Genomic DNA, 17,694 nt, shown 5'->3' on the forward strand with positions numbered 1-17,694 from the left:
AAGGAGTAGAAACTACTACAAAAAGACAATTTATTTTTCTGATAAAGTTAATCCCATTTCAGCTGGCTCGAGGTATCTCACGGTAAGATACTACAATGGCAATACTAATGCACAACGGACGCACTGCCTCACCAATATAAAACAGGTTTATTAAAGAGAGTGCTGCAAATGTAAGTTGTAATTGTGTCGGCCAATGGTATGCCATAATTCATTCATTATTAATTTGTTCAAAGACCAAACTCCCATAACAAGCTCCCATAAAAGAGCACAATTTGGACTGAGAACAAGTTTTGATAGAATACAATCTCAAGCAGATTTGAGTAGGCAGGACAGAATAGGAATTAATTTTGCCTGCTTAAATGCACAAACAAAAACACGCATACTGCACTGTCAGGGCCAATAAATAAAATAATGGCTGTTCTCTTTTACTCACAGGCCTTATTTATGTTTGCTTACTACAATCTAAAACATCTTCACCCGCTTCTCTAGCCAACAAATAAAATGTCTGTTGCCAAAAGGAATTAAATAGGTTGATAACTAACTTCTAGTGCTGTCTCACATCCTGAGAATTCCAGCCTTGTCAAAGCGTAGGACCTTGATAAAGCACTGTAAAGCACTTCAAGTTCAGGTAATTCAACCTTTGTTATTCTAGTCAATCACTAGTCACTCTAAGAAACCAAAGACATATTACTGGAAGCAATATATAGCCAAACGCATAACACAAACAACTGAATTCCCCAGCTGCGCTTCAGCCACTGTGTTCACGCCCATGATGAACACACATCCCAGCTCCAAACGCAGGCAGCCAAGGCAGTGAAAGCAGTGCTGAGCAGTCGCTAAAGATTTTAACCTTGGCGGTTGGTGACGGCTCCGGTTTGGATGCGCAGGGAAAGACGGGAAGTAGCTGCTTCGAGAGCTCACAAGTTCCTAACCATATGTTCAGACCATCTGCCTTGCAAAAAAAAAAAAAAACAAAAAAACCGAACCGTAAAAAAAAAAAAAAAATAATAAAAAAATCAATTATCTGTACAAAGAGATGACAATTGCCCCCAAAATGCTGTTCTGAAGCAGCGGCGCTCGTGCGATCCCTGCTCGATAGAATAGACCGTCACTTTCCCTAACACGTCGGGGGCCCAGAGGCAGTGATCTGCTAATAATGGCGTAAAGACCCGTCCTTAGTGTCTACAGCTGGGATTTAACTCAGACTTCATGTTGGCTGGCGACACCCCGGCGCAGCATCTACGCTCTGAAAGTTTACAACGGCACGGGTGAAATTTAGCGATGCGCTCGTTCGCAGGTCACCGCGAGGGAGAGGCTCACGCCGGCATGGCGTATTCCACACTCACCGCCTTTCCCTGGACGAAAGAAACACCCAAACCAACTGTGTGTGTGACTGAGGGATTATTAGTATATTTCTTAAGCCCAGTAAGGGCAGTGCAGTTCTACAGCTGAAAAGACGCAAGTCTAACGGGCACCTGAGGATCCAAACTTGTTAGAGGATGACTATCGTTTCCACCAGTGAAACTCTCAAAACAAGAGGACTGGCTGCGTAGGGGAGTGAGACTGTGCAGGAAAAGGGCAGCATGCTCGTGGACTTAAACAATGACAGTACCGTATATGCTAATTCTGTCTGACACGCACTGAATCTGTGTTGCAGCCCGGTCCAATCAGATGAAAGCACGCTGAGCCATGTGTGACAACAAAGACCTCATATATGAGTCACATGATGCACAATGACAAATAACACAGTTAAGCCCTCACAAAGACAACCATTGGGACTGACCTACATTCTGTGGTGAAAAATGGGCCGCATCCCAAAAAGAGCCAATACAATGATATAAAAGCCACGATATTCACAGTAAGTGGGAGGACTTGCAGCTCACAGCAGCATCATTGATTAATAGTCTCTGGCCACACTGGTTCTATTAGACCTTACAAGAAGGAAAGCATATTATATCCACCAATTATTTGAATTTGGACGGCTCCTTTTTTTCTCTTTTTTTTAAATAGGAGAAGAAGCGAAATGGTGCGTAATAAATAATAGCAGAGGAAATGCCTTGAAGGCAGCTTCGTTCGTCTGCGGGTATGCGGAGCCCCTAAACAAACGCGGCCCTTGTGATGCGTCAACAGAACATTAAACGAACGGAGGGAATAACCGGTTTCAAACACTGCAGCTTCAGCGCTTTTAAAATGCCAACATGAGTTCGCTTTTCAGCCGGTGGACAGGAAAAAGAAAGTTTTGAGAAAAAAGTATTTCTTTCAATTTAGAGGCAAACGATTAAAAGCCCCAGTGTGGATATACATCCTTCACACAGCCAACACATTTCCGTGGATATTTACAGCATTTCAGAGAATACCAGTCTGTCATTGGGGAGGTTAGAAAGGAATAAAATGTTAGGGAAATCCAAAATACATACAGCCTACGTATTAAACTTCACTCGGGTACTTTAATAATATTTCAGCACATGCAATTTCTTTAAACTACAATAGTATTGAGATATGCAACAAAACAACAAGTGGATTATCATAGCTCCAGGTTTAAAACAGCATGGCACTGTTCTAAAAAACACATTTTCATGAAGTAATTGGCTGCAGAATTCAAAGTCTTCAAAGTGACCAATAAGCAAGTTGTTTCAGAAAGAAAATAAACACACTGGTTAGTAACAAATTAAACTGGGCTTTCTAGCCTTTCGTATTTTCATTACTGCGGCTTTGCTTGTTTGTGATGGTTCCACGGGGGTGGGCTGTGGATTGTGATCACAGACCAGTGAAGATGAGGGTTGCTGGGGGGGGGGGGTGAGATTGTGGTTGTAGACTTCAAACTTCTAAATCTAAATTTATAGTAGCCTCTATCACCAATATCTTCTACAAATTAAATCAGCTGAAACTTTAATTTACCTTCAACAGAAACATCTCAAGCACCAACTACTCCAACCACAAATTTTTCATTCTAATAACGTAGTAAAGTTTGGATTGGTCTGTTGTTTTTCTTTCTTTCTTTCACAATTTCACATGGTATGTGAAATATACAGAGCTGCTGGTGAAAAGTGTTCTCCTTTTCACTTGCAAGCAAAGGGCATGGGTGGAGACAGTTTGTTCAAAAGATGCCAACACCCACAGCCGGCACTATGAAAATTCACATCTTCTGCAACTGCTACAAAACTGTTCCAGGACATACAATGTAGGCCAATACCAACACATTAAAAATACAGCAGGCTAAAAATGCCATCTATGACTCCAAATGCAGCTAAAATGAAAAGGCACTGGCTAAACACTAACACAAAGAGAGGGGAGGAGAGGGATGAAGTAAGCCTAATGAGCAACATTTCTACTTCAGATCTCAGGGTTTAATTATTGATCACCCTCCTGCTTTTCTTAGCATTTTTTTCATTAACGCTAAGAGGGGCTAAAAATAACCGCGAAGGCTAGCGTAGCTAGAACGCTTTCCATGTTCCAGCAGAAGGCCATCGCATGCAAATGGGCCCCCGCGCCCTCGGCGCAGAGCTGCGGTCCTGCATTAGTATGAGGCTACAAGTGCAGGCCGTGAGCCCCGCAGTGCGCCGCGCTCAGCACATCTGCTCCTCACGGTCACGGGGCGTCCCGTGGCCGGCGAGGTCCCGCTCCTTCAGCGCTGCGGACCGGTCCTGGGGGCATCGAACCACCTGAAAGCGGCCTCTCCCTTCCTCCCCCGGGAAGGGTTGCCCGTGCCCGTCTGGAGAGCTCCACTCCATGACGGTCGGGACACTCGCCAAGCAATCACTCGCCACCGCGGTTCGGATGCTTACAGGCCTGAAGGAGGAACCCGGTCATCTCTCCCTCCCTCCCTCCCTCCCTCCCTCTCTCTCTCTCCCTCCCTCCCTCGCTTCCTCCCTCTCTCTCTCCCTTCCTCCCTCCCTCCCTCTCTCCCTCTCTCCCTCTCTCTCTCTCCCCCCCCTATTCCTCTCTCTGGCTTTCTCTCCCCCCTCCCTCTCTCCCCTCCTCTGCTCCCCTCCCTCCCTCCCTCTCTCTCTCCCCCCTCCCCTCCCTCCCTCTCTCTCTCCCCCCTCCCCTCCCTCCCTCTCTCTCTCCCCTCCCCTCCCCTCTCTCTCCCCCTCTCTCACTCTCTCTCATCCCCCTCTTGCACTCTTTCCATCTCTCCTCCTCTCCAGTATAACAGGCATAACAGTGAGTGCAGTAACTGTGCCTACAGAGAGCTCTTTCACTCACTCTGATGGGGGGCAGAACACTGCTGGGAAACTGAATGCCTGACTGACACACACAAGCAAGTAATTAATGTAGTTATAAACTTAAACAATGAACAGCATGATACACACACGGAGCCTGGCAGTTCAAAAAAACACTTGACATCATCAGATTTATCCAGACATTTAACTGCTGGAGTGTAATACACCAAATGAGAACTGACATTCTTAAGTCAAAAACACTACAAACATCCTTCTCAAGTGCAGAGAAATTATATTTCCAATGGCAGCTTTTGAAATGGGGAAGTTTTAGTTTCTTCAATTCAGTTTGACAGAAAAAGGAAGCCGGCAGCTTTCTGCGAACGAATACTATTTTGACCAATTTTTCAGCGTGACACCACTGAGCCTTTCTGTTGAGCAGTCATTTCTGACTGCACTTACTATCAACTTATGCAAGGCACACAAGGCACATCATGCATTTAAACCCAGTGTGTCAACAGGATGAACCACCCAGAAGGCCACAAATGCAGCCTTTCAAGAAGGGCATCTAACTGAAGCCCAGCTAAATCCAAACACAGCTTTGAATGGCAAATACCATCTCCATGGCAGTAATGGAGCACTGCTGAAGCAGAATGATGTAAAATTCGCAATAAAGTTCTATACACCTTAGTTTTGATAAAGAAAATATAAATTAAATAATAGCCTCCTGCCATTGCTAGCCCTGGCAGCTCAAAGCAACAACAGACCATGTCTATGTTGACAATTACTTCATGGAACACTGAAATAACCTCTGTCAGAGGACACAATAAAAATTGGTTTAAATTTAAGGTGAAGCAGGAAGCATGAAGCAAGCATGAAAGCAACAGATTATTGATAGCTATCTAGCCTTCCAGTTAAGTACTTATAGTACTGGCTAGTATCTAACAGCATTTAAACAGCTGGCTGCATTACACAACCAAAAGTAAGCGGACACCCCTTCCAATTGGTGGATTCGGCTATTCAAGCCACACCCATTGTTGACACGTATAAAATCAAGCACACAGCCACGTAATCTCCATAGGCTCAGAGATGTTCTACGTGGCACCTGGTATGGTGAAGTGGAAATGCGTAGGAGTAACAACAACTCAGTGGTAGGCCACAGGGCCGTCAAGCGCTGAAGCACATAGTGAGGGTTGCAGCCAAGGACAGAGGATTTTTACACACTATCAAGTTTCAAACTGCCTTGGGAAGCAACGTCAGCACAAAAACTGTTAGTCGGGAGCTCCATAAAATGGGTTTCCATGGCCAGGCATACAAGCCTAAGATCACCATATGAAATACATAACGTTGGGTGGAGTAGTGTAAAGCTCCTCACCATTGGGACTCAGTGAGCAGTGGAAACACATTCTCTGGAGTGATGAATCATGCTTCACCATCTGGCAGTCCAATGGACCAATCTAGGTTTGGCAGATGCCAGGAGAACAGTACCTGCCCAGATTCATAATGCCAACTGTAAAGTTTGGTGGAGGTGGATGGTCTGGGGTTCTTTTCCATGGTTTGGGCTACGTCCCTTTTTGCCTTTGACTTGAAGGCAAATCTTAACGCTACAGCATACAATTACATTCAAAACCATTATCTGCTTCCTACTTTGCGGCAACAGTTAGGGGGGAAGGCACATTGCTTTCAGCAATGTCCATATGCACAAAGTAAGGCCCGTGCAGAAAGGGTTTGTCGAGTTTGTGCAGAGGAACTTCACTAGCCTGCAGAGCCCTGACCTCAACCCCATCAAATATCTCTGGGATCAAACGTCGATTGAGAGCCAGGCCTAATTGCCCAACATCAGTGCCCGACCTCACCAATGCTTGTGTGGTTGAATGGAACCAAATCCCTGCAGTAATGTTCCAACATGTAGTGGAAAGCCTTCCTAGAAGTGTGGAGACTGTTATAGCAACAAAAAGGGAACCACCGTAATGTGGCCTCTATGGCACACATTACTGGCATTTCGGTTTGCTGTATAACTGGCTGCTAGTCAAAAACTAACTAGTCAAAAATTAAAAGAAAAGTAAGAGTACAATGGATCAGATTGAGACAATGAAATTCACTTCCTAGCAAGCTATCTAACTTGATTAGTCACCATTCTAATGCATGCAGCGGTGGTGGTATTGCTCCTATTAATGAGATTGACTAGTATCAGATACATATACGGCTGAATTGCTTTGGTGAATTATAGGTTTTGGCATCAGATGTCAGAGCTGGAGTGTTCTATACAGTTCTCCAGGTTCCGCTAGCTAGCTCAGTAAAGGCAAATTTCAATCTGCTTATTGGGGTTGTCTATCAAAAATGAACAAACATTCATTACAGAAGGAACATGCTATCTTTTTCATCAAAAATATTTAATTTTATGTCAAAAGGAAATTGCATTATTTCCCCGGTTATACATTTCCAAACGGTAAGTAAACATTTTACTTATGGTTTAATTAATGCTTTAAATGTTAAAAATAAGTGGTTGCATGTGGTTTTCCACTGGTATGTCTCATGTTAAGCTTTACACATTGTGTACCGGGTTCCCCACTAACTTCAATGAACATTATAACAAGTGTAGTAAATGTAAAAACCGCTAGTGGTATGTTACAAAAAAGTAGGATGCTGCAAGACTCTGCTCTGATGATAATTACAAGCAGCAGATAATTATAGCATGTTTCCACTGTAGTTTCTGAACGTGCTTTAAGCACACCAAATGGAAGTAGGCTATAGGTAGCCAAGAAACAATGAAACCTTTTTTGAGCTCTGTGATTACAAATAGGCCTGCTACACAGCTCTGGCAATGTGCCTAATGATCATGTGACAAACATTGCCACCCCATACTGCCCAATTCCCAGACTGGTAACACTGGAAAAGTAGAAAAAGCACTTACATGTAACATTCTATCACTTACTTTAAAACCAAGTTAAAAAGGATACACAATCTGCCTCATTTCAAACAATGTTTTTTTTTTTTTGCATTTTCTGACACCCTTCCCCCAAACACACATAAAATGGGACGTAACTATTTTGTGTACCAGATACCACTATATTCTTGAATTTAAACAGTTTAAAGAAAAAGTCTATCAAAGGATTGCAAAATCACAATTAAAATTGAAAAATAAAATTGGGAAACCATGTGTTGCAGTCCAATGCGAATCCCCTAATTCAATGCCATGGGACTTTCTTGCCTACACCATTAGACTGAGTCACAGAAATCACAAACCAGTCTTAGTCTGGGGTTCATTTTATAGCTTTTCTTCATAATACATTTTGCACGTTTTTGGAACTTGTGGAGTCGCTTTCAGATTTATCACTATGGCTGATAATTGATGATAATTACCATTACGTTTATAATGACAAGATGGTAACATATTCAGAGCATTTTTTTTTTTTCAAAACTGTCGCCAAGTCTCCTTTATGTAGCTGTGTTCAGTCCCGCAGTGGGAGGAGACTGCTTATAGCTGCAGCAGTCTGTGAGCACTAAACCCTCTGAGAGGCTACAGTAACAGCAACAGGCTTAATAGTTTACATGCAAAACAATGGTTTGAAGGCCGGTGCAGCAAGTTCATGACCGTATTTGCTAAGCGCAACTTAGTCAAGGTGAGCCATTTTTTTGTTTTAAAACATTAGTAGACCTACTGTACTACTCAAATGTGGGCACTGCTTGCAACCTAAGAACTAGAACTGAATCTTAACTTCTGAACCACAGCAGCATGTATCATCTGAACAGTGGATAAAGAGGAAGATGACCCTTGAAATATGAAGTAGCTTGATCTGCAAGCCTGTACGCCAAACTTCTGCAAAAATAATTATTAAAGAATGCCTGAAGATAACAATGGCCAACTGTTAGTTTTTAAGAACAGTCCAAATCCCTTTCAGGTGGGGGGGTGCTGAGCTCTCAAAGGGCCTGCTACTATACACACCCTACGCAGAACCAAGTGCAGCCCTGCATGTGAGCAGAGAGCCTTTTGTTGGGAAGAAATGAGGAACACATGTAACCTTCCCCACACACCTTGCAGTGAAGGGAGAACAATACATTTGCAGGAAACAGACACAAGCGAGCGCTTACTCATTAAATTACTCGGCAGCCAATTCGGTTCCCCTTTCGCTCAGCTTCGCATGAAACCCAGCAGCAGCTGAGACACGGACGGTGTGGCCTTTACAGTGCGAGAGGTCAGGCAGCAAACTCTCCAGCCCTTCCAGGTCAAACTGCGCAGTACAGCTGCAAACATTTCTTTGCTAAAGGAAATACTGCACTTTGCGCTCAAGACACTTGCTTAAACACTTAAAAGATTACTGCGGATGCCAGGATAATTTGCATAAAGCACCAGTCATCCTGCAGCATAAGCATGTACCTCCCAGAGCAACTGGAAGGCACAAAAAGATCAATTCTAATCAATAAGTGCAAAGTTAATTGATGCTTGACGAATTTGCAGAGAATTATTTTTAATTGGTTAATGTAACTGAAAATTGATATTCCATCTGCACAGTCAGCCCTAAGCATTGGTAATGGCCAACAAAAATTGGCCATTACCAATTAGAACACTTTGTTTTATAAACTGAAACAGAAATCTTTGAAGCTTTGGAAACATTTTGTCGCATTCTGTACCTCCAAATGATCACAAAAGGAAAATAAACAAAGAGTGTCTCCCTTTGTGAAGAAACAATACAACCATTTCATTTGTCTGTGTGGCTTCAACGTCTGAACTGAAGTACCAGAAAAGATGCCAGCAGTTCCTCTACATCAGAATCAAGTCCTGAGGGCTGCAGTGTCTGCTGGTTTATGGTGCATTTCAGCATCAGTGATTAATTTAACCCACTCACTGGCTAAAAAACACCCCACACCCTGTTCCCAAGCCCTTAATTGGCAGCTGAGTAAAAGGAAACCACAAATATCTACAGACACTGTGGGCCTCCATGACTCGTGTTTGACTTCCCTGCTTTAGAACAAGCACCATATCAACTACTTGCAAGACACAACAAAACTGCCAAGGAAAAATCCTTTTATGGAATAATGTGTGGTGGTAGGGAGAAGCTTCGTTAGAAAACGAAAAGGTGCATCAGCACTTCAACGGCCATGGTAGGGGAAGAGGGAAAAAAGAAGGAGAAACTGAGTCACATCTAGACCAGAACCCTTTCATTCTGACACTCAGTGTGGTGACTGTTGCACGTTTCCTGCCTGGCTGCAAAAGAAGAGGTGACCAGCATGTACGTTTATACTTCCACAACAGCAATGGACACACAGTGATATAACTGATTCATGTGAGATAGGCCTTTAAAATCTTTTCTTTTTTTATTTAAAAAAAAGATTGAGATTGCATTGTACTACGACGGCATGTTCCCGACATGTTAATGCCTGAAAGTAGCAATTTTGTTTGTGCATTTTAGTAAGAAAGGCAACAACATTCAACGGGGGAAAGATCAATAATAAATGCTTTAGTCTGTTCGTCGACACAGAATAGTGCAGGGGGAAAAAAACACAGTTTTGGGTCTCTACCTGTCTCCCCATCAGAAACCAGTTCCTAAAATAACTTTTCCAATTCATCACATTCTATTTGCAATGGATTTCACTTTGGGCTCCATGTGGGAAAAACAACATGGAAGTGATCCCTGCAATAATGACATCCTCTCCAGAGTAATGTTTAGGTTGCATTGAATAAGTGGGCAGCACAAGCATTCTGCTGGAGCAGGGCCTTAAGTTAAAAATGCAGCATTACTCCCAAGAGTAGAGGTCAGGAAATGAGGCAAAGTGAGGCAGGTTTTGAGGAGAGAGGGTTAAGACAATATAGCCTATTGCTGAAGTTGTAAAGTCCGCTCAAACTTTAATATCAGCCTATCAGCCAAAGGAAAACTCCTGTTCCTTTGGTTAACTCTGCGGCTGCACAGTGACCTATCTGCCATATACCTCACTAATAGCAATACTGAAGACGAATGAGGAAGCAGGGTTGTGATCTGTAAAAGCACTGGTTCAACGGCCTTGTGGATAGAGTGTCAGCACTGACCTCAAGGGCTGGAGGGTTCAGTCTCCAGCTGAGTTTTACCAAGGACTTTAAAAACTGTATCCTTTCCCTTTCTGCTGGGCACTCAGCATTAAAAAAGATGAATTGGGGGGGGGGGGGGGGGGTAATAGCACTGTGACAGACTGAACAGACCCCCATCCAGGGGGTACTTGTACAATAACTGCCTCACGCCACAGGAATTTGGATAACCTCCAACCTAGTGTGCCCCCTAACTCTACTATGGTTCCTTACTTAACCTGAAAAACATGCTTACTCCTATATCACGTTTGAATTAGAACACATTAATTTAATTGTATTACTTCTGTACATTGTTAAACCTGAAAACCTTCTTCTCCATCTGATAGTATAATCATCCATCCAAATTGATGGTAAATGATGTCTGCTACTTTATTTTTTCCACAGCCGAACATGACATGTGCATGGTTTCTTGCTTTGTTTCTGCAAACAATCCTTGATGTGTTATGCCCCTTATGCTCATATTTGCGGCAAAATAAGTGAGGACTTCCTTTAATAGTAAACATTTGTCTGAAAAGATTATTATTATTTTTTTTTTTTAAGTATAGGCCCAACTCAACTGCACTACAGTAAATCATCTGCTATTCCACTTAAAATGGGCTACTCCACTGAACTGATTTTCTTCCACAGAGAAGAAAAGTAAGATAATATGCAGGCAAGAACCAGCCAGAGATGATTATATTTCAGACACCAAAATTACTGCCTCTGTTATTTGCATGGACATGCTGGTCCATGTTTTGTCTGGAGACAGGTCTTAAAAAGCATTAAGGTTGCATCACTGGAATATAAAATCAATGGAAACCATATACCTTTTGAAATCTTGTACATTATAATGGTCCACCATATATACACAGTTTACTTGCACTTTTGTACATCGCTTTGGATAAAAGCGTCTGCCAAATAAATGTAATGTAATGTCATGTAACTTGGTAGCCTATATCCAACTGACCATTTCCCGTCAGCACCCTATGACAGTATTTCCAGTAATAATTTGTGTTTTCTATCCAAAGGGAAACCTGTGATTTGCAGACAAAGCACACCAAATCATGCCGGCAAACTCAGGGCTTCCATCTTAATATTTTCATAGTAGGCTCATAATTCAAGTAAACAGTGCAAATATGAAAGGGATAAAGTTAAATGAAAATACCATAGTTGCACACACACTTGTTTCAATCACAGGTGCACATATGCTAGTGATCAATCAAGTCTCCATGTCTTACACAATTTAAACAACATACTATTTTCTAAAAAATTTTAATGTACCACACCTGGACTTGCCACAAGTACCTGTTACCCATATTTATGAAGTTAAAAAACGCTACATGGAATTTAGCAGTACTACTACTTTTTCAGATCAGTGCAGTCCAAAGCACTCAAGACACATAAATAGGCAGCCTATTACATTTCGATTGGATTGCAACAATATAACCAACACATCTTGGCAAAAGTAACACCCAACAAAACAGATGTTTCTATGCACCTCACCTACCTACCCATAAAGTATGGACATAAAACTGTACATACACTTATTGCTCCATTCCTGACAATCTTTTTCTTCCCAAAACTATCAAATAAATGTCAGATAATACAGCAGATACTTTGCAAAGCGAGGCTGGATTCAAAACGACATGATACGCTCACTGTTGTACCAAACTAATCCAGTAAGTGATTGAATCAGGACTGGAACGATGAAGTTTCATAAAACAACTTAAAAATAGGGGTACATTATCTCTTGTATTCTCCCTGAGATGATAACATACGAAAAATAAACATTTCTGAGTTTAAAAAATATTAAATGGCTACTTTGTTAGAACATCCATCATTATAAATGCATGTTCAGCTAGCATCAAAATACACAACAAAGTGGACCTTCGGTGTTTTAAAACATTGTTTGAACCTGCAATAGGAAAACGTGCCAATTGGTAGTAATACTGTATATTGAACTGTAAATTGCTCGTCATGCGAAATGAACGAAACTAACTGGTAAGCAGACTTTATCATTTGATTTAGCCAAAAACTGTATTCAAGCACCCCATCTAATTTTAAAGATATCCTACCTTCATTTTCAGATGTAGGACATTCCACCTGTAGTACCAGATCAAATGTTTTCTCTGGATTCTCGCTGTGTGGGGAACATGCACTTGTCATACTTCAAGCAATTGCATTAAAAGTAAAACAAAAAGAAGCACATGGGGATACATTTAAATATACAATCCGGCAACACCTACGTCGAGAGATTCAGTTGTACGAACACGAAGAGTTTAGGTAGCCTGCTAGGTAAATAATATGCTATAGCTAGCTATATAGCGATATGGAGCTTGCTAACGTTAGCAAGAGAAATAGCAGCCTAGCTGGCAATCAAACGCTGGGCTCTCGTTTTGCGCAATTCGCGAATAACGCATCTCTTGCCGTTTTATGAAACGGACAGACAGACACGTTCATAAATATTAAGTAATGTTAACTAGTCGCATTTTGAGACTTGGGCCTACATAGCTCGCCAGCTGGCCGGCTAAAACTAACGTGCATACATTACGAAGCTAATGCTAGCTAATTCAATATCGGGCCAGCAACGAGTCACTGGAAATGACAATGCTTCAGTCAGCTTTTTGTACGAATATTTGAAAATTACTTTGTGCCCATGTATTAAATATGTCGTGAATTAGTGGTCAGCTCACTAGTTAAGATTGCAATACACAACTCATGACTTACTTTATTCTGCTGTCCATGGTTACAGCATCTCGACAGCTCTCTAGCCGGCTTGATTGCTGTCCGAGTCTGGAAAATAGCCACACGGTAATGTTTTGTTAGCGTTTGCGTCTATTCACTGGCTATCTGGATATCTATCTTAGCGATGTCCAATAATGATTTCGTTGTGCGGAAGCATAGTTAACGTGTCCCTTGCTGTGTTTTGCTTTCAGTGTATCTTGTTCAGACTACAGAACTGCCTCAGTTTCACCGACTCTGCACGGAAATCCAGGAAGTACATCTGAAGACTGGGTTCTGACGTCATTCATTTGTCTCACACCTGGTCTAGATATGTTGAATGAAATCTTACCTTGTGCTGTTTTTATGTTGAAATGCCCTTCCCGACTTCTTGTTATGACAAGCTGCAGGCATACAGTTTATGTACTTCTCTAATTTCCAAAAGTTTCAAATGAACAAGAGTCAATATCAAAGTCTTTGTGACAGTGTTATGAGCATGGTTCAGCTGTATGCTTATTATGAATGTGGAGTAGTTAGAACTTCATCCTGTGAAGGTTAGGTTCAGTCAAGCACATAGTACTCGTAGCCGATGGCTTCAGGTTGTATCGCATCCAAATAGATCATTGTTGACACCCCACCTTAACTAGGTTACAGCTTTTATCCAATCATTGTCTGAGAGCACTGGAGAGCTAGTTATTGTTTTCAGTGATTTCCTGTGGTTAAGACCATCTGACAGTAAATCTCTTGTAATGTAAGCCTCCTGTAGTTCTCATTTGGGCACGCCATAGAGAAGAGAAACACTTTTTTTATCCAATATTGCAACAGAGCAATGTAGAAGGCCTACATGTTTGATAACTTTGTTTACAGTATCTCAAAATCATAATTTGATATTGTAGCCTACATTTGAGTCAATGTTTTATATGAATGAATGGTTTTATTAATGTCTGTATGCTATTGATTTTATGCTGCTCTAAATATCATTCTCTGTGTCATTTCATTACTTCAGTACCAGTCCACCCATATACAACTAGGATTTGTGGATCTGTGTATATCCTGCAAAGAATAAGCCATCGTGAGCTTTCCGTGCCCTTTCCTCAGACTGAAAATGTAAAGTTAACATGTGTCAATAATAATTTATGTTAACTGGACTAAACTCATTACCCAGGTGTGTGATTGTCCAGCATGCATAGTTTTTTCAATGTTATTTTTAATGTGATTGACTCTTTTTGCATTGAACTGTGCTGTGTTTATGAATAAAAATGTAACCACTGTGATGTTTATATAACAAAAACATTATATGCCTAGTGATTTGAAAACCATTTCTACTTTAGAGTTACATTTGACGGTTACACTGAAACTCCACTTTGGGATGATCACATTCATAGTCATCCCAAAGCAATACAGCCCTCATACAAAGGCATACATTTTTCTGAAATCCTTTTAACAGATGAGCTAACAGCAGCGAACAATTCTGATTCCTTTTAAGTTATGCTTGTGTTTAAGGTACTGTATGTATGGGTAACATAGGAGAGATGGTTTCATTTTTATAAAGGCAGGAAAATATTCTGTCAAAGAAAATAATCATTGTGGCCATGCAGTATGTGAAAAAATAATGGGGGGAAATTTCACTGTTTTGCAAGTTTTGATATTCTGAGTATGTGATTTAAAATAGCAAAAATAATATGTATTGAGTTATCTCGGTGTACTATTTTTAGTAACACACTCCTTGAAATGAGATATGCTTGTCCGTGAAATGGTAAAAGCCAGTAGCTCAGAATGCCTTCTGCAAAGCTGTGGTTATTCTCCTCTCATGAGACTCTAAACTGGATAGGGGCCAATTTCCTGTAGGCAGACTGAAAGGTAATTAAGTGGCTGCAAACTAGGACATGCTGTTGCAAGTGTTCACATGAGATGAGGATGCTCACTGTCTTGCCAACAATGCTTTAAAAAGTTATCCATTATGACCTTATCTCTAGCAGTAAACATATGTACTCAATGCTGAATGTATTTTATGTATTTTTCGCTCTCTCTGTCTCACAAACACACACACACACACACACACACGCATACACACAAATAAACACAAACACACACACAATCAATCAAATGCAATGTTTTAGAAAATTAATAATTCATATTGACATCATAAATAAACACTGAGTGCAGTGACACTGAACAGTAAGTACAAAATTCCTTTGTCTCTTTTGCTGCCTGGAAAAAATCATTTTCCAATGGAAAGTGGATTGTTTCACAGTTTGTGCCTTTATTATTTGCATAAAATACTTCTGATCCAGAGTAAAGCACAATTACAGTGTAAGCACAAAAGGAAATGAACAAAGGAATATCCTGTTGCAACAATTAGATCACCTAAATCTGCCCCTCACCTGTATGGCAAAGCTGTTTTCCAGTTTAACTGAAAATTAAATTACTCCTAGCGCCCTCTATAGGTACTAAAGTATGAGAAGAAACAATGACAGCATGATAATCAGGTAAGTTTATGAGAAAAACCATTCGCATTTTACCTTGTTAGCAAATGTTTACTGTGCAGTTTGATACATGACTAGCATCCTCTTATGCACAAAAATTGCATTAAACCATTCATGAAGGGGCTGCCTGAGGTGGGTCAGTTGGGGGTGAGGGGTAGGCCGATGGTTATAAAGCATAGATGTGAGATGTATCTTATTGTAACATCTTATACAATTGCGATAAGCCAATAGCAGTTCTTGGAGAAATATATGTTCTTGAACTGACAAAAGCAGGACATTTTTGATCTCTGCTTTATAATACTAAATAGCTAATTGTTTGGAAATTTGCAGCCGAAATCTCATAGTAACTAATAATTCCTTGCATTTGCAGTACATAGTGCTTTTCCCACATGCAATGTGCTTTCCAGTGATAAGGGGGAACTCACCTCACCCAGCACCAATGTGTAGCACCCACCTGGGTGATGCATGGCAGCCATTTTGCACCAGCTGAGTTGGAAAAGGAGAGAACAATTTTTTAGCCAAATAAACTGGGGGATGACTGGGTGGCAAGTTGAGAGAGCCAGGTTGGGAATTTAGCCAGGACACTGCGATCCCCCAACTTTTGCAATGAGTGCAATTTGCAATGAATGACCTTTAATGACCACAGTGATGGAAGCAGATAGTGGCAGGCAGGCTTATGTTCCACAGGAAACTAAAGCCGCGTTTCCACCGCAGGAGCTTTACCCCGAAACTAGGAACCTTTTGAGGAACTCAGTGCATTTCGACTGCAGGAACTAGGGTCTAAATTAAGTTCCGGGGACTTTATTTTACTCCCAAAAAAGTCCCTGCTCGGGGGGTAGTACTTTCCAAAAGTACCGGAACTTTTGGGGTGGGGCGCAAGCGCTGAAAATTTCTGATTGGTCGACGACTAGCAGTGTTTTATTTCAACCGCCATTTTTAAAAATCTGCAGCCGCAAACCGATTTATTTTCATAATAACTTGAAATAAAACTTGTATGTTATGGGGCACAGTAGCCTACTTTTGGTTATAGCCTGCCAACGTCTTGGATTTATTACATGTGTGCTCTTCTGTTCTTTTCTTGCTTTAGTATTAGTTTTATAAATTGTTAAGCATTCGTGCTGGGACAGCATATTACGTAAAACATTCAAACGGTTTAATTCGCTTGCTGAATATTTTCTTCCGGATTTTCTTTGTTAGCCCGTTGTAATTGACTCAAAACGTTTGATACAGTTATGTGAGGTATGCGGTAGTTCTGCGTAATTTACATTGGTGATACAGTAAAAGCAAACTGGAAATCACCTTCCGCACTTTTTGTCAGGGTAAAATAACAGGTTAATTTTAGTAATCGTCCCTTTTGCTTTTTCAGACTGCCATAATTTTACTCTGCCATTCTTCAATTCCACAAAAAGACCAGGAAGACTATGGACTAATTTATGGTGCATGGTTCGCATCTGGAGGGCACACTTCACTGCTCGGCTAGCAGTAACTTTGAAGGAAAGCAAACGGTCGCTGTACCACTTGTAAGGAAAAAAGGACGTCTCTCGAATGTGATGAAAAAGTACAAAGTTTATTTCCAATACCGGCAGTGACAAAGCGCACGAATGACACCTTGGATTCAGCAGAGTCAGACTGAACCACGAACCTTTCCAGAGGCTGCTTCTTATTTGTTTTCGAAGCTTTGATCAGTAGTGTTGAATACATATACCAAGACGGATGTAGTCGGTCCTTGTAACACCTATCAATTAGGCCATAGTGTATTGGCCGTCCTGTTGTGATTGAATTAGTACGTCTGTTGACTTGAATGGTTCCCAATCTCTCACTCCCGGTCGCTATTCTACCATTGTACCAACTGTATTGTGATAATGATAAGATCAAGGGAATGTGTGGCCAGCAGACATATTGGCATCAGAGACAGACTTCTTACACACTGTTAATTTAAATTTTCATGCAAGTCCGAGTTTTCATTCTATTCTTGTCATTTTGCGATTAGCCTATATGGAATTGATGATGAGAAAGTAATCAATTCAACAGCAAATTGTTTACGACGTGTGCATATTTTCTGCTGTTGTTGCCAGTTATTTGTGGAATGTGAATGCATTCTGTCGCCTCGGATGTCAAGACATGAAAGTGAATGTTCGCATAAAAGCATAATGAATGTGTTTGAGAGGATATAAAACAGTTACAATCTGACTGCTGTTATATCCTATTTGTTGCATAACAACGGTCCAAGTCCAACTACCAACGACAGTTTTGCTTGACAATGGTAAAATATGCCCAAACGGCCATG

General features: G+C 41.1%; 1 protein-coding gene across 2 annotated transcripts in view; it reads right to left on the reverse strand.

Annotated features, from left to right (window-relative positions):
• The window catches only part of dennd1b (DENN/MADD domain containing 1B), a 96,317-nt gene extending 82,975 nt beyond the window's left edge, over positions 1-13,342 (reverse strand). Inside the window, exons 1-2 of one of the 2 annotated variants that reach the window (XM_035413047.1) lie at positions 12,928-13,342; positions 12,276-12,340 (exon numbers count right to left, since the gene is read on the reverse strand). In XM_035413047.1, the coding sequence (XP_035268938.1) occupies positions 12,276-12,340; positions 12,928-12,944 (82 nt within the window). In that variant the 5' untranslated portion in view covers positions 12,945-13,342. The remainder of the gene's footprint in view (positions 1-12,275; positions 12,341-12,927) is intronic. The other variant, XM_035413048.1, reaches the window with a different exon arrangement.
• Between the last annotated feature and the right edge of the window lie 4,352 nt (positions 13,343-17,694).

Source organism: Anguilla anguilla, chromosome 4 (genome assembly GCF_013347855.1).
Source record: "Anguilla anguilla isolate fAngAng1 chromosome 4, fAngAng1.pri, whole genome shotgun sequence".
Taxonomy (NCBI): Eukaryota; Metazoa; Chordata; class Actinopteri; order Anguilliformes; family Anguillidae; genus Anguilla; species Anguilla anguilla.